General features: G+C 44.0%; 1 protein-coding gene across 1 annotated transcript; it reads right to left on the bottom strand.

The window, feature by feature from the left end:
- Nucleotides 1–55: 55 nt before the first annotated feature.
- LOC132160240 (mucin-2-like) lies at nucleotides 56–10,115 on the bottom strand (the record flags this gene model as incomplete). The annotated part of the gene is made up of 9 exons (XM_059569975.1): nucleotides 56–108; nucleotides 408–813; nucleotides 1,293–3,340; nucleotides 5,655–5,862; nucleotides 5,985–6,261; nucleotides 6,376–7,171; nucleotides 8,405–8,484; nucleotides 8,968–9,092; nucleotides 9,429–10,115. Coding segments are annotated over 9 exons (4,680 nt in total), but the record flags the coding sequence as incomplete, so codon positions are not given.
- Nucleotides 10,116–10,593: the final 478 nt, after the last annotated feature.

The following is a 10,593-nucleotide window of genomic DNA, read 5'->3' as shown; positions in this document are numbered from 1 at the left end:
GTATTGACTGGTGCAGTTGTTGTTGATGGAGTGGTTGATGTTGGTGCCGTTGATGTTATGGCTGGTGCAGTTGTTGTTGATGGAGTTGATGATGAGTTGTTGATGGTGCTGTTGAGTTGTTGATGAGTTGTTGTTGGTGCAGTTGTTGCTGATGGAGTGGTAGATGTTGGTGCAGTTGTTGTTGATGGAGTGGTAGATGTTGGTGCATTTGTTGTTGATGGAGTGGTTGATGTTGGTACAGTTGTTGTTGATGGAGTGGTTGTTGTTGGTGCAGTTGTTGTTGATGGAGTGGTAGATGTTGGTGCAGTTGATGTTGATGCCGTTGATGTTGTGAGTGGTGTTATAGTTGTTGATGGAGTTGTAGATGTTTTTGCAGTTGTTGTTGATTGAGTGGTTGATGTTGGTGCCGTTGATGTTATGGCTGGTGCAGTTGTTGTTGATGGAGTTGTTGATGTTGCTACAGTTGTTGATGGAGTGGTAGGTTTTGATGCCAGTGATGTTGTGGCTGGTGCAGTTGTTGTTGATGGAGTGGTAGATGTTGGGACAGTTGTTATTGGTGGAGTGGTAGATGTTGATGCCAATGATGTTGTGGGTGGTGCAACTGTTGTTGACAAAAGGGTTGATGTTGGTACAGTTGTTGTTGATGGAGTGGCAGATGTTGATGCCGTTGATGTGGTGACTGGTGTTATAGTTGTTGATGGAGTTGCAGATGTTTTTGCAGTTGTTGTTGATAGAGTGGTTGATGTTGGTGCCGTTGATGTTATGGCTGGTGCAGTTGTTGTTGATGGAGTTGCTGATGAGTTGTTGATGGTGCTGTTGAGTTGTTGATTAGTTGTTGATGGTGCTGTTGATGTAATGACTGGTGCAGTTGTTGTTGATGGAGTGGTTGTTGTTGGTGCAGTTGTTGTTGATGGAGTGGAAGATGTTGGTGCAGTTGTTGTTGACAAAGTTGTTAATGTTGGGACAGTTGTTATTGGTGGAGTGGTAGATGTTGATGCCAATGATGTTGTGGGTGGTGCAACTGTTGTTGACAAAAGGGTTGATGTTGGTACAGTTGTTGTTGATGGAGTGGCAGATGTTGATGCCGTTGATGTGGTGACTGGTGTTATAGTTGTTGATGGATTTGTAGATGTTTTTGCAGTTGTTGTTGATAGAGTGGTTGATGTTGGTGCCGTTGATGTTATGGCTGGTGCAGTTGTTGTTGATGGAGTGGTTGTTGTTGGTGCAGTTATTGTTGATGGAGTGGTAGATGTTGGTGCAGTTGTTGTTGATGGAGTGGTTGATGTTGTGACTGGTGTTATAGTTGTTGATGGAGTTGTAGATGTTTTTGCAGTTGTTGTTGATAGAGTGGTTGATGTTGGTGCCGTTGATGTTATGGTTGGTGCAGTTGTTGTTGATGGAGTTGTTGATGTAATGGTTGATATTGGTGCTGTTGATGTAATGACTGGTGCAGTTGTTGTTGATGGAGTGGTTGTTGTTGGTGCAGTTGTTGTTGATGGAGTGGTTGTTGTTGGTGCAGTTGTTGTTGATGGAGTGGTAGATGTTGGTGCAGTTGATGTTGATGCCGTTGATGTTGTGAGTGGTGTTATAGTTGTTGATGGAGTTGTAGATGTTTTTGCAGTTGTTGTTGATTGAGTGGTTGATGTTGGTGCCGTTGATGTTGTGGCTGGTGCAGTTGTTGTTGATGTTGCTACAGTTGTTGATGGAGTGGTAGGTTTTGATGCCAGTGATGTTGTGGCTGGTGCAGTTGTTGTTGATGGAGTGGTAGATGTTGGTGCAGTTGTTGTTGATGGAGTGGTTGATGTTGGTGCTGTTGATGTAATGGCTGGTGCAGTTGTTGTTGATGGATTGGTTGTTGTTGGTGCAGTTGTTGTTAATGGAGTGGTAGATGTTGGTGCAGTTGTTGTTGATGACCCAATGGCTGGTGCAGTTTTTGTTGATGGAGTAGTTGTTGTTGGTGCAGTTGTTGCTGATGGAGTGGTAGATGTTGGTGCAGTTGTTGTTGATGGAGTGGTAGATGTTGGTGCATTTGGAGTTGATGGAGTGGTTGATGTTGGTACAGTTGTTTTTGATGGAGTGGTTGTTGTTGGTGCAGTTGTTGTTGATGGAGTGGTAGATGTTGGTGCAGTTGATGTTGATGCCGTTGATGTTGTGAGTGGTGTTATAGTTGTTGATGGAGTTGTAGATGTTTTTGCAGTTGTTGATGATTGAGTGGTTGATGTTGGTGCCGTTGATGTTATGGCTGGTGCAGTTGTTGTTGATGGAGTTGTTGATGTTGCTACAGTTGTTGATGGAGTGGTAGGTTTTGATGCCAGTGATGTTGTGGCTGGTGCAGTTGTTGTTGATGGAGTGGTAGATGTTGGTGCAGTTGTTGTTGATGGAGTGGTTGATGTTGGTGCTGTTGATGTAATGGCTGGTGCAGTTGTTGTTGATGGATTGGTTGTTGTTGGTGCAGTTGTTGTTGATGGAGTGGTAGATGTTGGTGCAGTTGTTGTTGATGACCCAATGGCTGGTGCAGTTTTTGTTGATGGAGTAGTTGTTGTTGGTGCAGTTGTTGCTGATGGAGTGGTAGATGTTGGTGCAGTTGTTGTTGATGGAGTGGTAGATGTTGGTGCATTTGTTGTTGATGGAGTGGTTGATGTTGGTACAGTTGTTGTTGATGGAGTGGTAGATGTTGGTGCTGTTGATGTAATGGCTGATGCAGTTGTTGTTGATGGAGTGGTTATTGTTTGTGCAATTGTTGTTGATGGAGTGGTAGATGTTGGTTCAGTTGTTGTTGATTGAGTGGTAGATGTTGATGCCAATGATGTCGTGGCTGGTGCAGTTGTTGACAAAGTGCTAGATGTTGGTGCAGGTGATGTTGAAGTTGTTGCACCAGTTGTTGGTAGGGTGACAAATGTTGGTGCAGTAGTTGGTGATGGAGTGGTTGATGTTGGTGCTGTCGATGTTGTGACTGGTGTTTTAGTTATTGATGGAGTTGTAGAGGTTGGTGCAGTTGTTATTGATAGAGTGGTTGATGTTGGTGCAGTTGTTGTAGATGGAGTGGTAGATGTTGGTGCTGATGATGTTATGTCTGTTGCAGTTGTTGTTGATGTAGTTGTTGATGTTGCTGCAGTTGTTGATGGATTGGTAGGTGTTGATGCCAGTGATGTTGTGGCTGGTGCAGTTGTTGTTGATGGAGTGGTAGATGTTGGTGCAGTTGTTGTTGATGGAGTGGTTGATGTTGGTGCTGTTGATGTAATGGCTGGTGCAGTTGTTGTTGATGGAGTGGTTGTTGTTGGTGCAGTTGTTGTTGATGGAGCGGTAGATGTTGGTGCAGTTGTTGTTGATGACCCAATGGCTGGTGAAGTTTTTGTTGATGGAGTGGTTGTTGTTGGTGCAGTTGTTGCTGATTGAGTGGTTGATGTTGGTGCATTTGTTGTTGACGGAGAGGTAGATGTTGGTGCAGATGATATTGTGGCTTGTGCAGTAGTTGTTGATGGAATGGTTGATGTTGGTGCTGTTGATGTAATGGCTGGTGCAACTGTTGTTGACAAATGGGTTGATGTTGGTACAGTTGTTGTTGATGGAGTGGCAGATGTTGATGCCGTTGATGTTGTGACTGGTGTTATAGATGTTGATGGAGTGGTAGATGTTGGTGCAGTTGTTGTTGATGGAGTGGTTGATGTTGCTGCAGTTGATGCTGATGGAGTGGTAGATGTTGGTGCTGTCGATGTAATGGCTGGTGCAGTTGTTGTTGATGGAGTAATAGAAGTTGATGCTGTTGATGTTGTGACAGGTGTTATAGTTGTTGATGGAGTGGTAGATGTTGGTGCAGTTGTTGTTGATAGAGGGGTTGATGTTGGTGCAGTTGTTGTTGATGGAGTGGTAGATGTTGATGCCAGTGATGTCGTGGCTGGTGCATTTATTGTTGACACAGTGGTAGATGTTGGTGCAGTTGATGTTGAAGTTGTTGCAGCAGTTGGTGGTAGAGTGACAAATGTTGGTTCAGTAGTAAGTGATGGAGTGGTTGATGTTGGTGCAGTTGTTGTTGATTGAGTGGTAGATGTTGGTGCCGTTGATGTTAAGACTGGTGCAGTTGTTGTTGATGGAGTGGCTGTTGTTGACAGAGTGGTTGATGTTGGTGCAGTTGTTGTTGATAAAAAGGTAGATGTTGGTGCAGTTTTTGTTGACAAAGTGGTAGATGTTGGTGCAGTTGATAGTAGAATGGTAAATTTTGGTGCAGTTAATGTCGTGTCTGGTGCAGTTGTTGTTGACAGAGTGGATGATGTTGGTGAAGTTGTTGTTGACGGAGAGGTAGATGTTGGTGCAGATGATATTGTGGTTTGTGCAGTAGTTGTTGATGGAGTGGTAGATGTTGGTGCAGTTGTTTTTGATAGCGTGGTTGATGTTGGTGCAGTTGTTGTTGATGGAGTGGTAGATGTTGTTGCTGTTGATGTTGATGGAGTGGTAGTTGTTGATGCCAATGATGTTGTGGCTGGTGCAGTTGTTGTTGATTGAGTGGATGATGTTCCTGCAGTTGTTGTTGATGGAGTGGTAGATGTTGGTGCAGTTGATGTTGATGGAGTGGTAGATGTTGATGCCAATGATGTTGTGGCTGGTGCAGTTGTTGCTGATGGAGTGGTAGATGTTGGTGCTGTTGATGTAATGGCTGATGCAGTTGTTGTTGATGGAGTGGTTGTTGTTTGTGCAATTGTTGTTGATGGAGTGGTAGATGTTGGTTCAGTTGTTGTTGATTGAGTGGTAGATGTTGATGCCAATGATGTCGTGGCTGGTGCAGTTGTTGACAAAGTGCTAGATGTTGGTGCAGGTGATGTTGAAGTTGTTGCACCAGTTGTTGGTAGGGTGACAAATGTTGGTGCAGTAGTTGGTGATGGAGTGGTAGATGTTGATGCCAATGATGTTGTGGCTGGTGCAGTTGTTGCTGATGGAGTGGTAGATGTTGGTGCTGTTGATGTAATGGCTGATGCAGTTGTTGTTGATGGAGTGGTTGTTGTTTGTGCAATTGTTGTTGATGGAGTGGTAGATGTTGGTTCAGTTGTTGTTGATGGAGTGGTAGATGTTGATGCCAATGATGTCGTGGCTGGTGCAGTTGTTGTTGACAAAGTGATAAATGTTGGTGCAGGTGATGTTAAAGTTGTTGCACCGGTTGTTGGTAGGGTGACAAATGTTGGTGCAGTAGTTGGTGATGGAGTGGTAAAGGTTGGTGCAGTTATTATTGATGGAATGGTAAATGTTGGTGCAGTTGACGTTGAGCTTGGTGCAGCAGTTGCTGACAGAGTGGTAAATGTTAGTGCAGTTGATGGTTGACTGGTAAATCTTGGTGAAGTTGATGTTGTGGCATTTGCAGCTATTGTTGACAGAGTGGCTGATGTTGGTGCAGTTGTTGTTGATGAAGCGGTAGATGTTGGTGCAGTTGTTGTTGACAAAGTTGTTAATGTTGGGACAGTTGTTATTGGTGGAGTGGTAGATGTTGATGCCAATGATGTTGTGGGTGGTGCAACTGTTGTTGACAAAAGGGTTGATGTTGGTACAGTTGTTGTTGATGGAGTGGCAGATGTTGATGCCGTTGATGTGGTGACTGGTGCTATAGTTGTTGATGGAGTTGTAGATGTTTTTGCAGTTGTTGTTGATAGAGTGGTTGATGTTGGTGCCGTTGATGTTATGGCTGGTGCAGTTGTTGTTGATGGAGTTGTTGATGAGTTGTTGATGGTGCTGTTGAGTTGTTGATAAGTTGTTGATGGTGCTGTTGATGTAATGACTGGTGCAGTTGTTGTTGATGGAGTGGTTGATGTTGGTGCCGTTGATGTTATGGCTGGTGCAGTTGTTGTTGATGGAGTTGTTGATGAGTTGTTGATGGTGCTATTGAGTTGTTGATGAGTTGTTGATGGTGCTGTTGATGTAATGACTGGTGCAGTTGTTGTTGATGGAGTGGTTGTTGTTGGTGCAGTTGTTGTTGATGGAGTGGTAGATGTTGGTGCAGTTGTTGATGGAGTGGTTGATGTTGTGACTGTTGTTTTAGTTGTTGATGGAGTTGTAGATGTTTTTGCAGTTGTTGTTGATAGAGTGGTTGATGTTGGTGCCGTTGATGTTATGGCTGGTGCAGTTGTTGTTGATGGAGTGGTTGTTGTTGGTGCAGTCGTTGTTGATGGAGTGGTAGATGTTGGTGCAGTTGTTGTTGATGGAGTGGTTGATGTTGTGACTGGTGTTATAGTTGTTGATGGAGTTGTAGATGTTTTTGCAGTTGTTGTTGATAGAGTGGTTGATGTTGGTGCCGTTGATGTTATGGTTGGTGCAGTTGTTATTGATGGAGTTGTTGATGGAATGGTTGATATTGGTGCTGTTGATGTAATGACTGGTGCAGTTGTTGTTGATGGAGTGGTTGTTGTTGGTGCAGTTGTTGTTGATGGAGTGGTAGATGTTGGTGCAGTTGATGTTGATGCCGTTGATGTTGTGAGTGGTGTTATAGTTGTTGATGGAGTTGTAGATGTTTTTGCAGTTGTTGTTGATTGAGTGGTTGATGTTGGTGCCGTTGATGTTGTGGCTGGTGCAGTTGTTGTTGATGGAGTTGTTGATGTTGCTACAGTTGTTGATGGAGTGGTAGGTTTTGATGCCAGTGATGTTGTGGCTGGTGCAGTTGTTGTTGATGGAGTGGTAGATGTTGGTGCAGTTGTTGTTGATGGAGTGGTTGATGTTGGTGCTGTTGATGTAATGGCTGGTGCAGTTGTTGTTGATGGATTGGTTGTTGTTGGTGCAGTTGTTGTTGATGGAGTGGTAGATGTTGGTGCAGTTGTTGTTGATGACCCAATGGCTGGTGCAGTTTTTGTTGATGGAGTAGTTGATGTTGGTGCTGTTGATGTAATGGCTGGTGCAGTTGTTGTTGATGGATTGGTTGTTGTTGGTGCAGTTGTTGCTGATGGAGTGGTAGATGTTGGTGCAGTTGTTGTTGATGGAGTGGTAGATGTTGGTGCATTTGTTGTTGATGGAGTGGTTGATGTTGGTACAATTGTTGTTGATGGAGTGGTAGATGTTGGTGCTGTTGATGTAATGGCTGATGCAGTTGTTGTTGATGGAGTGGTTGTTGTTTGTGCAATTGTTGTTGATGGAGTGGTAGATGTTGGTTCAGTTGTTGTTGATTGAGTGGTAGATGTTGATGCCAATGATGTCGTGGCTGGTGCAGTTGTTGACAGAGTGCTAGATGTTGGTGCAGGTGATGTTGAAGTTGTTGCACCAGTTATTGGTAGGGTGACAAATGTTGGTGCAGTAGTTGGTGATGGAGTGGTTGATGTTGATGCCAATGATGTTGTGGCTGGTGCAGTTGTTGCTGATGGAGTGGTAGATTTTGGTGCTGTTGATGTAATGGCTGATGCAGTTTTTGTTGATGGAGTGGTTGTTGTTTGTGCAATTGTTGTTGATGGAGTGGTAGATGTTGGTTCAGTTGTTGTTGATGGAGTGGTAGATGTTGATGCCAATGATGTTGTGGCTGGTGCAACTGTTGTTGACAAAAGGGTTGATGTTGGTACAGTTGTTGTTGATGGAGTGGCAGATGTTGATGCTGTTGATGTTGTGACTGGTATTTTAGTTATTGATGGAGTTGTAGAGGTTGGTGCAGTTGTTATTGATAGAGTGGTTGATGTTGGTGCAGTTGTTGTAGATGGAGTGGTAGATGTTGGTGCTGATGATGTTATGTCTGTTGCAGTTGTTGTTGATGGAGTTGTTGATGTTGCTGCAGTTGTTGATGGATTGGTAGGTGTTGATGCCAGTGATGTTGTGGCTGGTGCAGTTGTTGTTGATGGAGTGGTAGATGTTGGTGCAGTTGTTGTTGATGGAGTGGTTGATGTTGGTGCTGTTGATGTAATGGCTGGTGCAGTTGTTGTTGATGGAGTGGTTGTTGTTGGTGCAGTTGTTGTTGATGGAGCGGTAGATGTTGGTGCAGTTGTTGTTGATGACCCAATGGCTGGTGAAGTTTTTGTTGATGGAGTGGTTGTTGTTGGTGCAGTTGTTGCTGATTGAGTGGTTGATGTTGGTGCATTTGTTGTTGACGGAGAGGTAGATGTTGGTGCAGATGATATTGTGGCTTGTGCAGTAGTTGTTGATGGAATGGTTGATGTTGGTGCTGTTGATGTAATGGCTGGTGCAACTGTTGTTGACAAATGGGTTGATGTTGGTACAGTTGTTGTTGATGGAGTGGCAGATGTTGATGCCGTTGATGTTGTGACTGGTGTTATAGATGTTGATGGAGTGGCAGATGTTGGTGCAGTTGTTGTTGATGGAGTGGTTGATGTTGCTGCAGTTGATGCTGATGGAGTGGTAGATGTTGGTGCTGTCGATGTAATGGCTGGTGCAGTTGTTGTTGATGGAGTAATAGAAGTTGATGCCGTTGATGTTGTGACAGGTGTTATACTTGTTGATGGAGTGGTAGATGTTGGTGCAGTTGTTGTTGATAGAGTGGTTGATGTTGGTGCAGTTGTTGTTGATGGAGTGGTAGATGTTGATGCCAGTGATGTCGTGGCTGGTGCATTTATTGTTGACACAGTGGTAGATGTTGGTGCAGTTGATGTTGAAGTTGTTGCAGCAGTTGGTGGTAGAGTGATAAATGTTGGTCCAGTAGTTAGTGGTGGAGTGGTAAATGTCGGTACAGTTATTGTTGATGGAGTGGTTGATGTTGGTGCAGTTGTTGTTGATTGAGTGGTAGATGTTGGTGCCGTTGATGTTAAGACTGGTGCAGTTGTTGTTGATGGAGTGGCTGTTGTTGACAGAGTGGTTGATGTTGGTGCAGTTGTTGTTGATAAAAAGGTAGATGTTGGTGCAGTTTTTGTTGACAAAGTGGTAGATGTTGGTGCAGTTGATAGTAGAATGGTAAATTTTGGTGCAGTTGATATCGTGTCTGGTGCAGTTGTTGTTGACAGAGTGGATGATGTTGGTGAAGTTGTTGTTGACGGAGAGGTAGATGTTGGTGCAGATGATATTGTGGTTTGTGCAGTAGTTGTTGATGGAGTGGTAGATGTTGGTGCAGTTGTTGTTGATAGCGTGGTTGATGTTGGTGCAGTTGTTGTTGATGGAGTGGTAGATGTTGTTGCTGTTGATGGAGTGGTAGTTGTTGATGCCAATGATGTTGTGGCTGGTGCAGTTGTTGTTGATTGAGTGGATGATGTTCCTTCAGTTGTTGTTGATGGAGTGGTAGATGTTGGTGCAGTTGATGTTGATGGAGTGGTTGATGTTGGTGCCGTTGATGTTATGGCTGGTGCAGTTGTTGTTGATGGAGTTGTTGATGAGTTGTTGATGGTGCTGTTGAGTTGTTGATGAGTTGTTGATGGTGCTGTTGATGTAATGACTGGTGCAGTTGATGTTGATGGAGTGGTTGATGTTGGTGCCGTTGATGTTATGGCTGGTGCAGTTGTTGTTGATGGAGTTGTTGATGTTGCTACAGTTGTTGATGGAGTGGTAGGTGTTGATGCCAGTGATGTTGTGGCTGGTGCAGTTGTTGTTGATGGAGTTGTAGATGTTGGTGCAGTTGTTGTTGATGGAGTGGTTGATGTTGGTGCTGTTGATGTAATGGCTGGTGCAGTTGTTGTTGATGGATTGGTTGTTGTTGGTGCAGTTGTTGTTGATGGAGTGGTAGATGTTGGTGCAGTTGTTGTTGATGACCCAATTGCTGGTGCAGTTTTTGTTGATGGAGTAGTTGTTGTTGGTGCAGTTGTTGCTGATGGAGTGGTAGATGTTGTTGCAGTTGTTGTTGATGGAGTGGTAGATGTTGGTGCATTTGTTGTTGATGGAGTGGTTGATGTTGGTACAGTTGTTGTTGATGGGGTGGTTGATGTTGGTGCAGATGTTGTTGATGAAGTGGTAGATGTTGATGTTGATGGAGTGGTAAATGTTGATGCCAATGATGTTGTGACTGGTGTTATAGTTGTTGATGGAGTGGTTGATGTTGCTGCAGTTGTTGTTGAGGTAGTGGTAGATGTTGGTGCTGTTGATGTAATGGCTGGTGCAGTTGTTGTTGATGGAGTGGTTTTTGTTGGTACAGTTGTTGTTGATGGAGTGGTAGATGATAGTGCAGTTGTTGATGGAGTGGTAGGTGTTGATGCCAGTGATGTTGTGGCTGGTTCAGTTGTTGTTGATGGAGTGGTAGATGTTGGTGCAGTTGTTGTTGATGGATTGGTTGTTGTTGGTGCAGTTGTTGTTGATGGAGTGGTAGATGTTGGTGCAGTTGTTGTTGATGGAGTGGTAGATGTTGATGCCAATGATGTCGTGGCTTGTGCAGTTGTTGTTGACAAAGTGATAAATGTTGGTGCAGGTGATGTTAAAGTTGTTGCACCAGTTGTTGGTAGGGTGACAAATGTTGGTGCAGTAGTTGGTGATGGAGTGGTAAATGTTGGTGCAGTTATTGTTGATGGAATGGTAGATGTTGGTGCAGTTGACGTTAAGCTTGGTGCAGCAGTTGCTGGTAGAGTGGTAAATGTTGGTGCAGTTGATGGTTGACTGGTAAATCTTGGTGAAGTTGATGTTGTGGCATTTGCAGCTATTGTTGACAGAGTGGCTGATGTTGGTGCAGTTGTTGTTGATGAAGCGGTAGATGTTGGTGCAGTTGTT

This window comes from Carassius carassius, chromosome 16 (genome assembly GCF_963082965.1).
Source record: "Carassius carassius chromosome 16, fCarCar2.1, whole genome shotgun sequence".
In the NCBI taxonomy this organism is placed as follows: Eukaryota; Metazoa; Chordata; class Actinopteri; order Cypriniformes; family Cyprinidae; genus Carassius; species Carassius carassius.
This window is presented reverse-complemented; position numbering and strand designations above follow the sequence as displayed.